Below are 18,597 nucleotides of genomic sequence, written 5' to 3' on the forward strand. Positions count from 1 at the left end.
AAATATTATAGAATTTCCATTGTATTTATTGCTTGCCTGTGTAAATTTATAAAAACTACATGTATTCCAGTAGCTGCGTGGTGGAAACAAACACATATGCAGTTTAACGTGATCCTTTATTGACAACGTTTCGCCCACACAGTGGGCTTTTTCAAGTCACAAACAGATCTACCTGGGGCGGAAGGTACGGGAGTATTTATAGTCAGGTTCAGAATGTTGAGGTCAGGAATGTTTGTGACTTGAAAAAGCCCACTGTGTGGGCGAAACGTTGTCAACAAAGGATCACATTAAACTGCATGTGTGTTTGTTTCCATTGTGTCGGTATTTTATACCATTTATTTTCAGCTGCGTGGTACCAGAGAGGTATCCCCCATAACATCATCCCCTTGTACTTCATATATATATAGGAGGGAATGGAATTTTGGGGGATACCTCTCTGGTACCACGCAGCTCCTGCAACACATGTAGTCATTAACAATTTACACAGGCAGTCGATAAATACAATGTACCTATAGTCCGGGGAAATTTCTATATTTTTCTTCCATAACTCCATCCCCTTGTACTTTATACGTAAGAGGTATAGTAAGTTAATGTACCTCAACTGTGTTAAGAGACCTCCAAGAAGAGAGTGACTACATCAAGAGACCCAGGACCTGGAGCTGGAGAATGACTACATCAAGAGACCCAGGACCTGGAGCTGGAGAATGACTACATCAAGAGACCCAGGAGCTGGAGCTGGAGAATAACTACATCAAGAGACCCAGGACCTGGAGCTGGAGAATGACTACATCAAGAGACCCAGGACCTGGAGCTGGAGAATGACTACATCAAGAGACCCAGGACCTGGAGCTGGAGAATGACTACATCAAGAGACCCAGGACCTGGAGCTGGAGAATGACTACATCAAGAGACCCAGGACCTGGAGCTGGAGAATGACTACATCAAGAGACCCAGGACCTGGAGCTGGAGAATGACTACATCAAGAGACCCAGGACCTGGAGCTGGAGAATGACTACATCAAGAGACCCAGGAGCTGGAGCTGGAGAATAACTACATCAAGAGACCCAGGACCTGGAGCTGGAGAATGACTACATCAAGAGACCCAGGACCTGGAGCTGGAGAATGACTACATCAAGAGACCCAGGACCTGGAGCTGGAGAATGACTACATCAAGAGACCCAGGAGCTGGAGCTGGAGAATAACTACATCAAGAGACCCAGGACCTGGAGCTGGAGAATGACTACATCAAGAGACCCAGGAGCTGGAGCTGGAGAATAACTACATCAAGAGACCCAGGACCTGGAACTCATTTAAATAACACCACAATATACTACCAATCACAGATTATAATAAACTTTGTATTATTACCTACAATAACTAAGGTAAAAGGTCACATTTACAACTAATGTGACATAATATTGTGGCAACGTCACATTATTTACAATTGTGTCCTTTTACCTAACAATTACAAATTATTTTTTTTTCCTCTCCGGTGAATTTTAATTTTAGTAGAGAACAAGAAATAGTCCGAAAATCATAAATTATAATTTGCGATTAAAAGCTTCATAATCTTCAAATTTTAGCCAAAACTTGAAGACTTAGAAAATTCCTGCAGCTTCTCTCACACGTCGTAATATGCAATAATAATAAATAATTATGTAACTATTTCCATTGTTGCATTGTGTTGGGCACAGTCTTATAGTCTCACTGCTCCTTCACGGAACAACCTGGTAGTCTCACTGCTCCTTCACGGAACAACCTAGTAGTCTCACTGCTCCTTCACGGAACAACCTAGCAGTCTCACTACACCTTCACGGAACAACCTAGCAGTCTCACTGCTCCTTCACGGAACAACCTAGTAGTCTCACTGCTCCTTCACGGAACAACCTAGCAGTCTCACTGTTCCTTCACGGAACAACCTAGCAGTCTCACTACACCTTCACGGAACAACCTAGTAGTCTCACTGCACCTTCACGGAACAACCTAGCAGTCTCACTACACCTTCACGGAACAACCTAGCAGTCTCACTGCTCCTTCACGGAACAACCTGGTAGTCTCACTGCTCCTTCACGGAACAACCTAGTAGTCTCACTGCTCCTTCACGGAACAACCTAGCAGTCTCACTACACCTTCACGGAACAACCTAGCAGTCTCACTGCTCCTTCACGGAACAACCTAGTAGTCTCACTGCTCCTTCACGGAACAACCTGGTAGTCTCACTGCTCCTTCACGGAACAACCTGGTAGTCTCACTGCTCCTTCACGGAACAACCTGGTAGTCTCACTGCTCCTTCACGGAACAACCTGGTAGTCTCACTGCTCCTTCACGGAACAACCTGGTAGTCTCACTGCTCCTTCACGGAACAACCTGGTAGTCTCACTGCTCCTTCACGGAACAACCTGGTAGTCTCACTGCTCCTTCACGGAACAACCTAGTAGTCTCACTGCTCCTTCACGGAACAACCTGGTAGTCTCACTGCTCCTTCACGGAACAACCTGGTAGTCTCACTGCTCCTTCACAGAACAACCTGGTAGTCTCACTGCTCCTTCACGGAACAACCTAGCAGTCTCACTGCTCCTTCACGGAACAACCTAGCAGTCTCACTGCTCCTTCACGGAACAACCTAGTAGTCTCACTGCTCCTTCACGGAACAACCTAGTAGTCTCACTGCTCCTTCACGGAACAACCTAGTAGTCTCACTGCTCCTTCACGGAACAACCTAGTAGTCTCACTGCTCCTTCACGGAACAACCTGGCAGTCTCACTGCTCCTTCACGGAACAACCTAGTAGTCTCACTGCTCCTTCACGGAACAACCTAGTAGTCTCACTGCTCCTTCACGGAACAACCTAGTAGTCTCACTGCTCCTTCACGGAACAACCTAGTAGTCTCACTGCTCCTTCACGGAACAACCTAGTAGTCTCACTGCTCCTTCACGGAACAACCTAGTAGTCTCACTGCTCCTTCACGGAACAACCTGGCAGTCTCACTGCACCTTCACGGAACAACCTAGTAGTCTCACTGCTCCTTCACGGAACAACCTAGTAGTCTCACTGCACCTTCACGGAACAACCTAGTAGTCTCACTGCACCTTCACGGAACAACCTAGTAGTCTCACTGCACCTTCACGGAACAACCTAGTAGTCTCACTGCTCCTTCACGGAACAACCTAGCAGTCTCACTACACCTTCACGGAACAACCTAGCAGTCTCACTGCTCCTTCACGGAACAACCTAGTAGTCTCACTGCTCCTTCACGGAACAACCTAGCAGTCTCACTACACCTTCACGGAACAACCTAGCAGTCTCACTGCTCCTTCACGGAACAACCTAGTAGTCTCACTGCTCCTTCACGGAACAACCTGGCAGTCTCACTACACCTTCACGGAACAACCTAGCAGTCTCACTGCTCCTTCACGGAACAACCTAGCAGTCTCACTGCTCCTTCACGGAACAACCTAGTAGTCTCACTGCTCCTTCACGGAACAACCTAGCAGTCTCACTGCTCCTTCACGGAACAACCTAGCAGTCTCACTGCTCCTTCACGGAACAACCTAGTAGTCTCACTGCTCCTTCACGGAACAACCTAGCAGTCTCACTGTTCCTTCACGGAACAACCAAAAGACTGATCGTGAAAGTCGCGGCACTTGTTCTCCTCTGTCAGTATGCTAGAACATAACATTTAATATTATACAGTGAAAATTTTGAGTGACCTTATTATGCTAAACAGTTTATTGATACAAAGTAGTATATAAATGACTAACTAAAGTGACTTAACAGGTAATATGTCGTAGAGTTGAAGATATGTTCAGTATAATGTTTGAGCTTTATGTAATTCATAAGTGTGTCCATTTTTTCAGGTGTACCTTAGCCAGTATGGTAGTCAACAAAATAGTATGGTAGTCAACAAAATAGTATGGTAGTCAACAAAATAGTATGGTAGTCAACAAAATAGTATGGTAGTCAACAAAACAGTATGGTAGTCAGCAAAACAGTATGGTAGTCAACAAAATAGTATGGTAGTCAACAAAATAGTATGGTAGTCAACAAAACAGTATGGTAGTCAACAAAACAGTATGGTAGTCAACAAAACAGTATGATAGTCAACAAAATAGTATGGTAGTCAACAAAACAGTATGGTAGTCAACAAAACAGTATGGTAGTCAACAAAATAGTATGGTAGTCAACAAAACAGTATGGTAGTCAACAAAATAGTATGGTAGTCAACAAAATAGTATGGTAGTCAAAATAGTATGGTAGTCAACAAAATAGTATGGTAGTAAAATAGGCCTGTAGTTTGGTGCTTCCTGTTGACTGGGTTTCTCGTAAATAGGGAAAACATTTGTAGTTTCCTAAATCTCTTGTATTTGCTATTTTTATCTCCTGTTCCTTTCAAGGAGGTGATGGTAATGTTGAAGGGTTCTTGGTCCAAGGAAGTAGACCTATTATCTCCTTTACATCATACCTATTTTCTCGAATTCCATAGGAGCTGTATGAGCCTATGTTATCACTTCCCCACGAATATAATAATAATAATAATAATAATAATAATAATAATAGGTTTTTGTATATGCTATGTCCATGTCAGTCTATCTTTATCCAGCTTCTCAAATACTCAGACGATCTTGTACGACATAATCACTGGTAAGGGTTATTTACCATAACCCTGAAAAGTGTAGAATATCAAACTTTGTTTATATTTGTGGAACCTCTTACACTTTTACTTATAAATAACATGGCATTACATGTAATGTATCTATTTGTGGTGTGTTTGTATGACTGGTGTGTTCGTATGTATGTGGCATTTTCGTATGAGTGTAGTGTGTACGTATGTTTGTGATGTGTACATATGCTGGTGGTGTGTGCTTGTAGTTATTATTCCATTATAGAGAGACAGGTGGGCCAATGAGAGAGGGACGCCAGAGATAGGTTGGTACTTGGGTGGTGGTTTACGTGTGGGATATCTGCTCATTCTGCACTCAGGAGCAGCTCAGCTGAGTGACTCAGTGTGATTCACGCTAGGATAATGGACAGTGTGATTCACGCTAAGATAATGGACAGTGTGAGTCACGCTTGGATAATGGACAGTGTGATTCACGCTAAGATAATGGACAGTGTCAGTCACGCTTGGATAATGGACAGTGATTCACGCTAGGATAATGGACAGTGTGAGTCACGCTTGGATAATGGACAGTGTGATTCACGCTAGGATAATGGACAGTGTGAGTCACGCTTGGATAATGGACAGTGTGATTCACGCTAGGATAATGGACAGTGTGAGTCACGCTTGAATAATGGACAGTGTGATTCACGTTAGGATAATGGACAGTGTGATTCACGCTAGGATAATGGACAGTGTGATTCACGTTAGGATAATGGACAGTGTGATTCACGTTAGGATAATGGACAGTGTGATTCACGCTAGGATAATGGACAGTGTGAGTCACGCTTGAATAATGGACAGTGTGATTCACGTTAGGATAATGGACAGTGTGATTCACGTTAGGATAATGGACAGTGTGATTCACGCTAGGATAATGGACAGTGTGATTCACGTTAGGATAATGGACAGTGTGATTCACGCTAGGATAATGGACAGTGTGATTCACGTTAGGATAATGGACAGTGTGATTCACGCTAGGATAATGGACAGTGTGAGTCACGCTTGAATAATGGACAGTGTGATTCACGCTAAGATAATGGACAGTGTCAGTCACGCTTGGATAATGGACAGTGATTCACGCTAGGATAATGGACAGTGTGAGTCACGCTTGGATAATGGACAGTGTGATTCACGCTAGGATAATGGACAGTGTGATTCACGTTAGGATAATGGACAGTGTGATTCACGCTTGAATAATGGACAGTGTGATTCACGTTAGGATAATGGACAGTGTGAGTCACGCTTGAATAATGGACAGTGTGATTCACGTTAGGATAATGGACAGTGTGATTCACGCTTGAATAATGGACAGTGTGATTCACGCTAGGATAATGGACAGTGTGAGTCACGCTTGAATAATGGACAGTGTGAGTCACGCTTGAATAATGGACAGTGTGAGTCACGCTTGAATAATGGACAGTGTGATTCACGTTAGGATAATGGACAGTGTGATTCACGCTAGGATAATGGACAGTGTGATTCACGCTAGGATAATGTACGGAGGGTAGAGAGCGGTCGGCAACGAAGAAAAAACAAGGTAGAAATGTTGTTTTAATTTATGTAATGCATTTTGAGTTGTATAGTTTTAGGGACAAACTAAACTGTTTACGTACAATCTACAGCAAGAATTTTTGTTAACGTTATTGGTCTCGCAAGATTTTTGGGAGTGGGTGAGGCTTTACAGTAGTTGAGATGACTACAAACACATTTTTGCTTTTTATGTTCCATAAGTTGTTTGTCCTTGCACTAACCCCCTTCTTGTTAATGATTACATAATGTTCACTTCAGAAAAAAAGTATTTTCTCAGATCTATGTGTTGAAGTCTTAGCTGTATTTTCAGAGTTAATTTGGAAGCTAGGATATTACTGTATTAAAGTTGGCGAGGCAGTCACCAGAGAACAGGTAGAGTTACCAGTGTACGAGAACCTTAAATTACACGTCTGTCTGTAAACCTCTGGTAAAATGTGAATACTGAAGTTAAAAAGAAAGTCTTGGCAGTTGGCCCACCATGTTTAACAATAAAATTAAAATTAAAAAATAAATGAAAAACGTTACACGTACGTAAGCTTTGAAAAGCCCATAGTAAGCACAGCCTTTTAGGCAACTTAGACCACTGTAGGATTACAACTAATTCATACTAAGGAGTGTATGAGGTTCTAAATTTAAGCTTGTGTGTCTAAGCTTACCTCACGTCGATTCCAGGGATCACTTTACCCACTCCTCGGTCCCATATCAAGCCTCACGACTGCTGGCCTCATCATCAGACTAAAGAATTACACACATGTGCAACATCTGAGTATCTTTATTTGTAGACGTTTCGCCAACAAATGGCTTTATCAATACAGTACAAGGACAGAAAATGTGAAGAATTATATACAAGAGATGAGGTAATTAGTCCCTCAGCCTTGGAGTTGAAGAGCATCGTACGGTGTTCTTCACCAGATTTAGGTTAGATAAATACATGAGTGAGAGGGGTTGGATTTGAGTGGGACTTGCACATGAGTTAATAGGGTTATCAAAGCTTATTCCTTTGGGAAGCATTGAAAATAGGTTGGGCAATTATTTTTGTTGGTGGGTTTGAGTTTGAGAAAGACCTGCCTAGTATGGACCTTTAGGCATGCTGCAGTGTTCCTCCTTATTTTAGCACTTTTGGTCTGTATGTTTTATTTACAATTGCTTTACTTTCATACTATTGTGGGTGGAGGAATGGTGTTTTTTTTTTTAAATGACTGTTGGCTGACACCTGTGTCCAGGCTTCTTTTCCGAAGAATTAATAAGGCTCGAGATGGTGCTCCTTTACATTTTTTTTTGACGAATTTGGAGCACCATGACTGTGGGTCTGGGACAGTGTACCTGGACATGCTGTCAACAAGGCTTCTTCAGAGTCAACTGGGGATAGAACTACGTCAGAAATTGTCGAGATGTCGACTGCTTTTTGAATCTTGTTCATGAACCACTTGGGTCGTCCATCATTTGACTGGTAAATGGTTCATGGAACACAGTCGTATTGCAACTCTAATATCTCACTTATTTTTCTTTTTCATGTATGTATGTTCCAGGGACAAAAGTAATTGTTAAAAAGAAACTAATTGCAAGATTATTCAATAAAACTAGCTTGTTAGAAAAGATTGAATGGTAGTTTTTTTTTGAAGTTACAGTAAAATTATAAGTTTCAAGATACAGGCTGCATGTATAATAAGCCTAACTACGCAAAGATGACATTTTCACTTTTTAATAATTCATTGTAATTACCTTTTTTTTTATTTAATATAAGCTATTCCACAATTTTAGTCTTTTTTTTTTTTGTTTGACACTTGCAGTGTTTGTTTAGGTTAGGTCAGGAAACAGGACAAGTGTTTCCTGACGTGGGTCTTAGTCATATGATGACCCACAGCTGGAGCTTTTGGTCATCTGACCGAGCCTATCCGCTGGCTTACCCCTCCACCCCTTTAAAAATTATGGTTATGATTGTAATCTTTAATTATAAATTTTTCCGTTAAGTAAAATGGGAGACGACATCCCATAATAATGATAATAAAAATAAACTTTATTTCTGCAAGTACATGATGCAACTTATACAGACCATAGCTGATATCAATGACATACTGTGTAGAAAGTTCCTGGTTACGCAGAGCATTTCCCGCAACTTAATCTTGTCCCCAGGATGCGACCCACACCAGTTGACTAACACCCAGGTACCTACTTACTGCTGGTGAACAGGGACAGCAGGTATCTTAAGGAATCACGTCCAGTGTTTCCACCCGTACCCGAGATCGAACCAAGACCACTCAATGTATGAGCCAAGTGCGCTACCAACCGAGCACCCAGATTTGCAGGTGTTGCATGCTAGGATAAAAACATGTGTGTGATTATGTGTTGACATGATGTGAGGCTAACATTAGTGTGATTGTTGCAGTGTTATGTGGTGTGGGGGGTGTGGTGAGCTGCTGGGCGCTGTGGTGGGTGATGACGCGGCGGTCGGCGCCCAAGCCTGGCCTTCTGCACCTCTTCACTGGCAAGTACCTGCACCCTCAGCGCTGCTGCACCACCTTCCACTGGGACGACCCATCCCTCGTCGGCACCACCGTTGCCTTCACCGTCCAGGTATAGGCCTAACGAATAATAAGGCACAGTACCCTGGCTTGATGCACAAATAACCCGCACATAGTTGAAAATTGTATGAAGTACTGACAAGTTGAATATTAAGATACATGTGCAGCAGTTGGGTATATTCTTGATGAAACGTTTCGCCTACACGGTAGGCTTTTTCAGTCAAATACAGAGGCAGCAGGTGTAGTGAAATTAAGATGTAATCAGTCCATCAACCTTGGAGGATAAAGTATTTGAGATGGTGAGCTGAACTCTCTCCATGGACGCTGAGGGACTGACCACCTCAAATACTTTATCTTCATGGTTGATGGACTGATTACATCTTTATTTCATTACTGCTGCTACCTTTGTATTTGACTGAAGAAGTCTACTGTGTAGGTGAAACATTTCATCAATAATGATACCCAACTGTTGCACATGTCTTAATCTTCAACCTGTACATTGGATTTGAAAAAGGCCTATGACAACGTTTCGGACCGACTTGGACCATTGACTAGTCCCACTAACACGTGAAGGAAATGGAGCCATCTCCTTCGTGTGTTAGTGTGACTAGTCAGTGGTCTAAGTCGGACTGAAACTTCATTAATTTCTTTCTCCAATGTGCGGGTTATTTGTGTAGGTAGGCCTACTTATGAACTGAGAATTTCTTTCTTCAAACTTCTTAACATTCCCCATCTTTGGTCCTGAAAGATAGGTAGACAGTTTTCATATTCAGTATACAGGTTAGTTTTAGAGTTTTCTACACTTGTATTTATAATTATTGCAAATCAGGAGAACAGCAATCCACATGTAGACAAGAAACACATGCTTATGAAATCGTAGTGACAGGGTTGCATACAAACTACGGTACGGGGGGAGTTTTACGATTCACTTGCCGCGAGTACAATCCCCACCCGTACCGTGGTTTGTTTAACAAGAAACAATATTAGTATCATATATTTCAGCTTCACTCTGATGCTGTCTTCAGCAAACAGTTTGCTGAAGACGGCAATTATGTTTTATTGTACTGTTATGTTTTACTGTCTACATGTGTATTAGTTTGTGTTGATTATTGGCTATTACACTTGTTGATCATTACACCGAGACTGGGGAAGTGACCCCACCCCCAGACTGTCTATAAATAATCGTATTTTTTCCACACAAGTCTTGGAAAATCATCCTGCGCCTTATATGCTCAGTTTCAAGGTCAGAAGTAGGATCTGGGTTACACTTTAGCGTAATATAAGTAACCCTTGAATGTGATTACTGATTTACCGTTGTGATACTTTTGTTGTGCGTCTTATATGCCGGAAAACACAGTACATAGTGGAATGTTCAAATAGTTTTGAACTGTGTAGGATATTGGGTTTCACGGGATAACTTGTAAATGTTTCCTCTTATAGGGTGGGTGGGCATGATGGATGGGTAGGTGGGTGGGGAGAGGGGATGTGGATGGGTGGGCATGATGGATGGGTAGGTGGGTGGGGAGAGGGGATGTGGATGGGTGGGGAGAGGGGATGTGGATGGGTGGGCAGAGGGGATGTAGATGAGTGGGCATGATGGATGGGTAGGTGGGTGGGGAGAGGAGATGTGGATGGGTGGGCATGGATGGATGGATAGGTGGGTGGGGAGAGGGGATGTGGATGGGTGGGCATGATGGATGGGTAGGTGGGTGGGGAGAGGGGATGTGGATGGGTGGGCATGATGGATGGATAGGTGGGTGGGCAGAGGGGATGTGGATGAGTGGGCATGATGGATGGGTAGGTGGGTGGGAAGAGGAGATGTGGATGGGTGGGCATGATGGATGGATAGGTGGGTGGGGAGAGGGGATGTGGATGGGTGGGCATGATGGATGGGTAGGTGGGTGGGGAGAGGGGATGTGGATGGGTGGGCATGATGGATGGGTAGGTGGGTGGGGAGAGAGGATGTGGATGGGTGGGCATGATGGATGGGTAGGTGGGTGGGGAGAGAGGATGTGGATGGGTGGGCATGATGGATGGGTAGGTGGGTGGGGAGAGAGGATGTGGATGGGTGGGCATGATGGATGGGTAGGTGGGTGGGGAGGGTGGGTGTTGGGTCTTTGATGTGTTTGATTTCTCTTCAGAAATGATAGTCTGTTTTTTGTATATACTTTGTTTTTAATTAAGATAACACACAACACATACATTTGCCATTACAATTACTGTATTTTACATTATGTATATAATTTATCTGTTTTTACATTTAAATTTGTTCAAGTGTAAGCATGGGGTAACTGTACTGCATAATTTTTGTGAGATCCAAGCCAGCATATAAGATTAATGACAGCTGTTTCAGGCACTGCTTAAAAAAGTTATTTAATCCTATAAAGATATATGAAATACCTGGAGGAATTTCTAAGCGACATTACCTCCTAATATAGCGAGTTTCTGCGTGTCGGAGATATAGATACTCTAGTATATACAATATATGTTATATGTAGATGAACATCTCAGTTATATATTGGTATATTTTATAACCCTTCTGATTGTAGTTATAATATTTTTACACAAAATTTTCTGTTTTATAATTTGCCATCTTCAACCTAAATGAGATGTTATTCTGACTTCTTATTCTTGTCTATGTAGTTTTACCAGCGGAATGGTCGACCGTACCCCATCAGTGATGCAGATGGTGTCTTGGTGGAGATAACACAAGGAATTCATAAGGTACTCAAAAGTCTTTTTATTAAGAAATGGGCAAGACACTGAATGACTGAATGACAATGAATGGTTTGCATGAATGAATGAGTGCTCTTCAATGAAGCAGTGGCTATAACAGTTATCTTTGCTAGCATTTTTCCTTTCAAGAAAACTATATTTTTATCTCCTAATGTTACAGTTGTTTCATATATTGTACAATGGAGCCCTTAGATTTATGGTTTTATTGTTTCTCTTTAAATGTAATAATGTCCAGTACCACTAAATTTTGTCTGTATAATTTTTTCAGATGTGGGCTTAATTTATGTTGAGGAAGCTCTATCTCTTCAAATATTCCTTTAACCTCATCAATATTCATAATCATTAGAATAAAATTTCCATGAAAAGATATTTCTACAAGGGAAACCAATAAATACATTTTGAATGAAATTTTATGATTGATTTTGATATTAGGGGTCATTCACCAAGGCAAAAAAAAAAAAATGGCCACAAATATTTAATTTTTTTTAACACATCTCCCACCAAGGCAGGGTGACCCAAAAAAAGAAATACTTTCACCATCATTCACACTATCACTGTCTTACCAGAGGCGCACAGGTGCAACAGTTTCAGTGTCACTCTAAACAGCAAATATCCCACACCCCTCCTTTAGATTACAGGCGCTGTACTTCCCACCTCTAGGACTCTTAAGTCCAGTTAACCGGTGTCCTTGAATCCCTTCACAAAATATTACCCTTTTCACATTTCAACAGCTCTTAAAGTCCCAAAAACCATTTGTCTCCACTCATTGCTATCTAGCAAGCTCACACATGCCTTCTGTATGTCCAAGTCCTTTGCACTTGAACCTCCTTTTCCCCCTTCCAAACCTTTCCTAGGATAACCTCTACCTACCTTCCCTCCAGGTTGTCCTGTTTTGCTTCATTCTCTAAATGATCAGACCATGTCAGCAACCCCTCCTTAGCTCTTTCAGTAAATCCGCACCTCCTCTGAGTTTCCAAACTATGAATTCTCTACATAATATATACACCACACATTGCCCTCAGACATGACATCTCCACTCCTACATTCCCCTCTTTGCCTCCATGGATAATGTTCTTTATCTCCACAGATACCTCAATGCACCACCCACCTTTTTCCCTTCATCAGTTCTATGGTTTATCTTCTTTCATATACCCATCTCTGACACGTCTACTCCCAAATATCTGAACACATTCACTTCATCTATACTCCCCCCCCCCTCCAATCTGATATCCATTTTTTCTTTACCTAACTCGTTTGATACCCTCAGCACCTTATTCTTATCTATGTTCACTTTCAACTTTCTTCATTTACACACCCTCCCAAACCTTTCCACTAACTTCTACAACTTCTCTTCAGAATCTTCCAAAAGCACAGTATCATCAGCAAAAAAAAGTAGCTGTGCCAAATCTCATTTTTGCATTTGATTCCCTATAATTTAATTCCACCCCTCTGCCCTAAATACCCTAACTTGAGCCTCATTATCTTCATAAAAACTTTACAGCATTTAGTAACTTATCACCTATTCCATACACTTGCAACATCTGCCACATTGCTTCCCTGTCCACCCGATCATATGCATTTTCTAAATCCATGAAAGCAACAAGAACTTCCTTACCTTTATCTAAATACTGTTCACATATATGCTTCAATGTAAACACTTGGTCTACAAATCATTATGCCCTACGTCATATCTCATATATAGTGGAACCTTGGTTTTCAAAACTATAGTTATTCTCTATAAAATGTATTTTTTGTTAATAATTTTGGGTGTCTGGAACAGATTAATTGGATTTACATTATTTCTTATGGGAAATATTAACAGAAATACATTTTATAGAGAATAACCCTAGTTTTACATACAAACTAGGGCATACGAAAACTGAGGTTCCACTGCACTTATTTATCCTCTTTTTTCTTAAAATATGTATTAATTATCTATTACCAAACTTTTTTTCTAAAATAATACAAAGCTCAGTAAGAAGCTCCCCATTATCATTTACCCCTGGCACCCCTAACTTACTTACTATGCCCTCTACAACAGTTGCTCCCACTTTAGGATATAATTACCCCACTACAGTTATTCCACATATCCATCACTATAGTGATTGATATGTGGATCAGAAGGCTGCAGGTAGCAACAGCCTGGTTGACCAGGCACGCATTAGATGAGCCAGGCTCAAGGAGTAGAAAAACTCTCGAAACAAAAGATATCAGATATACTGTCAATTATTGTGAGAGCTACAAGGCATAGCCATGTACTATTGAGTTACATCATCTTATTATTTTTTGTTTACTTTACAAAAATATTTAATATTTAGATTTTGCTATCTTTTATAAGCAAAAATATTCATCTGATGTCGTGACATTATGATTTTTAACACTATAGGGTCTATTGGTGGTACCATTGGTACTATGTGGTCTATAGACCATATAGTACCAATGGTCTATATGGTGTATTGGTTGGTACCACAACTTCTAACCTCCAAGAAAGCAGTGAAGGCTCCCTCAGATATAATGTTCTCAACTGTGGATTTTTTCTTGTATACTGTATTTCAGTGTCTTCAGTTTTAGTTAAAATTCACTTATTTCCTTTTTGATATCCCTACATGAAGAGTGCCTTGATGTTAGTGAAGGGCTCTTGATCTAGGAATTGCAATTACCTGCCCTTGGATCATGAATGATTACCTCCATTCCCTGGACAGTGTATGACCTCTATGGGTTTAGTGCTTCCCCATGATTAAACAGTAATAATGATAATCCAGTTTGATAGGGAAATAATCTTCTAACCTAAATCAGCTTAACTGTTCAAATGTTTTACAATGAGGACCAACTTTGTCATTTTTGCTGAGAAATATTTCAGCTTAATTGTTTGCCTTAAAAAGAGGGGACTAACTTTAGCATTTTTGCTGAGAAACTTTATCTCATTTCTGGTTCTAGGCTCAGATTTATTCTTAAAAAAAAAAAAAACTAAACTAGAAAAAAAAAACAAAAAATTTTTCAACAAGTCATCCGTCTCCCACCGAGGCAGGATGACAAATATTGTAGAGTATTCCTAACACTGCAGTGTATTACCCCTCAAAATATGTTCCTTGATGCTAGTGAGGGGCTCTTGATCTAGGGAATTGGATCTGTGCTCCAATTCCCTGAAGCCAGAATACCTTCCATCCCCCCCCACCACAGGCACTGTATGATCTGTATGGGTTTAGTGCTCCCCCATGATTATAATAATGCAGTGTATTATTTAGATAACAAGCAACTTGTTTTGTAGGTTGGCGTAGTAACAGAACTTGGTGGCACTGGAGAGGCAGAGATAAACACAGCAAGATGCAAGTTCAGCGCACGTCAGGCTGGACAGTACAAGATCTCCATCCTTCTTGCCAATCAGCATATCCGTGGTAGCCCTTTTATTAAGAATTTCCTTCCTGGTAAGTTCCTTTCAGAATATATACAATGTAATAAATATATATATATATATATATATATATTATTATTTTTTTTTTATTATCACACCGGCCGATTCCCACCAAGGCAGGGTGGCCCGAAAAAGAAAAACTTTCACCATCATTCACTCCATCACTGTCTTGCCAGAAGGGTGCTTTACACTACAGTTTTTAAACTGCAACATTAACACCCCTCCTTCAGAGTGCAGGCACTGTACTTCCCATCTCCAGGACTCAAGTCCGGCCTGCCGGTTTCCCTGAATCCCTTCATAAATGTTACTTTGCTCACACTCCAACAGCACGTCAAGTATTAAAAACCATTTGTCTCCATTCACTCCTATCAAACACGCTCACGCATGCCTGCTGGAAGTCCAAGCCCCTCGCACACAAAACCTCCTTTACCCCCTCCCTCCAACCCTTCCTAGGCCGACCCCTACCCCGCCTTCCTTCCACTACAGACTGATACACTCTTGAAGTCATTCTGTTTCGCTCCATTCTCTCTACATGTCCGAACCACCTCAACAACCCTTCCTCAGCCCTCTGGACAACAGTTTTGGTAATCCCGCACCTCCTCCTAACTTCCAAACTACGAATTCTCTGCATTATATTCACACCACACATTGCCCTCAGACATGACATCTCCACTGCCTCCAGCCTTCTCCTCGCTGCAACATTCATCACCCACGCTTCACACCCATATAAGAGCGTTGGTAAAACTATACTCTCATACATTCCCCTCTTTGCCTCCAAGGACAAAGTTCTTTGTCTCCACAGACTCCTAAGTGCACCACTCACTCTTTTTCCCTCATCAATTCTATGATTCACCTCATCTTTCATAGACCCATCCGCTGACACGTCCACTCCCAAATATCTGAATACGTTCACCTCCTCCATACTCTCTCCCTCCAATCTGATATTCAATCTTTCATCACCTAATCTTTTTGTTATCCTCATAACCTTACTCTTTCCTGTATTCACCTTTAATTTTCTTCTTTTGCACACCCTACCAAATTCATCCACCAATCTCTGCAACTTCTCTTCAGAATCTCCCAAGAGCACAGTGTCATCAGCAAAGAGCAGCTGTGACAACTCCCACTTTGTGTGTGATTCTTTATCTTTTAACTCCACGCCTCTTGCCAAGACCCTCGCATTTACTTCTCTTACAACCCCATCTATAAATATATTAAACAACCACGGTGACATCACACATCCTTGTCTAAGGCCTACTTTTACTGGGAAAAAATTTCCCTCTTTCCTACATACTCTAACTTGAGCCTCACTATCCTCGTAAAAACTCTTCACTGCTTTCAGTAACCTACCTCCTACACCATACACTTGCAACATCTGCCACATTGCCCCCCTATCCACCCTGTCATACGCCTTTTCCAAATCCATAAATGCCACAAAGACCTCTTTAGCCTTATCTAAATACTGTTCACTTATATGTTTCACTGTAAACACCTGGTCCACACACCCCCTACCTTTCCTAAAGCCTCCTTGTTCATCTGCTATCCTATTCTCCGTCTTACTCTTAATTCTTTCAATTATAACTCTACCATACACTTTACCAGGTACACTCAACAGACTTATCCCCCTATAATTTTTGCACTCTCTTTTATCCCCTTTGCCTTTATACAAAGGAACTATGCATGCTCTCTGCCAATCCCTAGGTACCTTACCCTCTTCCATACATTTATTAAACAATTGCACCAACCACTCCAAAACTATATCCCCACCTGCTTTTAACATTTCTATCTTTATCCCATCAATCCCGGCTGCCTTACCCCCTTTCATTTTACCTACTGCCTCACGAACTTCCCCCACACTCACAACTGGCTCTTCCTCACTCCTACAAGATGTTATTCCTCCTTGCCCTATACACGAAATCACAGCTTCCCTATCTTCATCAACATTTAACAATTCCTCAAAATATTCCCTCCATCTTCCCAATACCTCTAACTCTCCATTTAATAACTCTCCTCTCCTATTTTTAACTGACAAATCCATTTGTTCTCTAGGCTTTCTTAACTTGTTAATCTCACTCCAAAACTTTTTCTTATTTTCAACAAAATTTGTTGATAACATCTCACCCACTCTCTCATTTGCTCTCTTTTTACATTGCTTCACCACTCTCTTAACCTCTCTCTTTTTCTCCATATACTCTTCCCTCCTTGCATCACTTCTACTTTGTAAAAACTTCTCATATGCTAACTTTTTCTCCCTTACTACTCTCTTTACATCATCATTCCACCAATCGCTCCTCTTCCCTCCTGCACCCACTTTCCTGTAACCACAAACTTCTGCTGAACACTCTAACACTACATTTTTAAACCTACCCCATACCTCTTCGACCCCATTGCCTATGCTCTCATTAGCCCATCTATCCTCCAATAGCTGTTTATATCTTACCCTAACTGCCTCCTCTTTTAGTTTATAAACCTTCACCTCTCTCTTCCCTGATGCTTCTATTCTCCTTGTATCCCATCTACCTTTTACTCTCAGTGTAGCTACAACTAGAAAGTGATCTGATATATCTGTGGCCCCTCTATAAACATGTACATCCTGAAGTCTACTCAACAGTCTTTTATCTACCAATACATAATCCAACAAACTACTGTCATTTCGCCCTACATCATATCGTGTATACTTATTTATCCTCTTTTTCTTAAAATATGTATTACCTATAACTAAACCCCTTTCTATACAAAGTTCAATCAAAGGGCTCCCATTATCATTTACACCTGGCACCCCAAACTTACCTACCACACCCTCTCTAAAAGTTTCTCCTACTTTAGCATTCAAGTCCCCTACCACAATTACTCTCTCACTTGGTTCAAAGGCTCCTATACATTCACTTAACATCTCCCAAAATCTCTCTCTCTCCTCTGCATTCCTCTCTTCTCCAGGTGCATACACGCTTATTATGACCCACTTCTCGCATCCAACCTTTACTTTAATCCACATAATTCTTGAATTTACACATTCATATTCTCTTTTCTCCTTCCATAACTGATCATTTAACATTACTGCTACCCCTTCCTTTGCTCTAACTCTCTCAGATACTCCAGATTTAATCCCATTTATTTCCCCCCACTGAAACTCTCCTACCCCCTTCAGCTTTGTTTCGCTTAGGGCCAGGACATCCAACTTCTTTTCATTCATAACATCAGCAATCATCTGTTTCTTGTCATCCGCACTACATCCACGCACATTTAAGCAACCCAGTTTTATAAAGTTTTTCTTCTTCTCTTTTTTAGTAATTGTATACAGGAGAAGGGGTTACTAGCCCATTGCTCCCGGCATTTTAGTCGCCTCATACGACACGCATGGCTTACGGAGGAAAGATTCTTTTCCACTTCCCCATGGACAATAGAAGAAATAAAAAAGAACAAGAGCTATTTAGAAAAAGGAGAAAAACCTAGATGTATGTATATATATATATGCATGTGCGTGTCTGTGAAGTGTGACCAAAGTGTAAGTAGGAGTAGCAAGATATCCCTGTTATCTTAGCGTGTTTATGAGACAGAAAAAGAAACCAGCAATCCTACCATCATGCAAAACAATTACAGGTTTTTGTTTCACAGTCATCTGGCAGGACGGTAGTACTTCCCTGGGTGGTTGCTGTCTACCAACCTACTACCTACTACTAAGTGGAAACAAAGCATCGGACATAACAGGTAAGTGGAAACAAAGCATTGGACATAATATG

At 41.3% G+C, this 18,597-nt stretch overlaps 2 protein-coding genes across 3 annotated transcripts in view; one reads left to right on the forward strand and one right to left on the reverse strand.

Moving 5' to 3' along the window:
• LOC128691850 (uncharacterized) overlaps nt 1-18,597 on the reverse strand; it is a 406,268-nt gene that overhangs the window by 100,158 nt on the left and 287,513 nt on the right. The gene's annotated exons all lie outside the window — the stretch shown is intronic.
• LOC128685488 (apoptosis-resistant E3 ubiquitin protein ligase 1) overlaps nt 8,550-18,597 on the forward strand; it is a 38,073-nt gene continuing 28,025 nt past the window's right edge. The window contains exons 1-3 of the mRNA XM_053772085.2: nt 8,550-8,764; nt 11,356-11,436; nt 14,717-14,873. Of these exons, the coding sequence (XP_053628060.1) occupies nt 8,627-8,764; nt 11,356-11,436; nt 14,717-14,873 (376 nt within the window). The 5' untranslated portion in view covers nt 8,550-8,626. The remainder of the gene's footprint in view (nt 8,765-11,355; nt 11,437-14,716; nt 14,874-18,597) is intronic.

This window comes from Cherax quadricarinatus, chromosome 75 (genome assembly GCF_038502225.1).
Source record: "Cherax quadricarinatus isolate ZL_2023a chromosome 75, ASM3850222v1, whole genome shotgun sequence".
Taxonomy (NCBI): Eukaryota; Metazoa; Arthropoda; class Malacostraca; order Decapoda; family Parastacidae; genus Cherax; species Cherax quadricarinatus.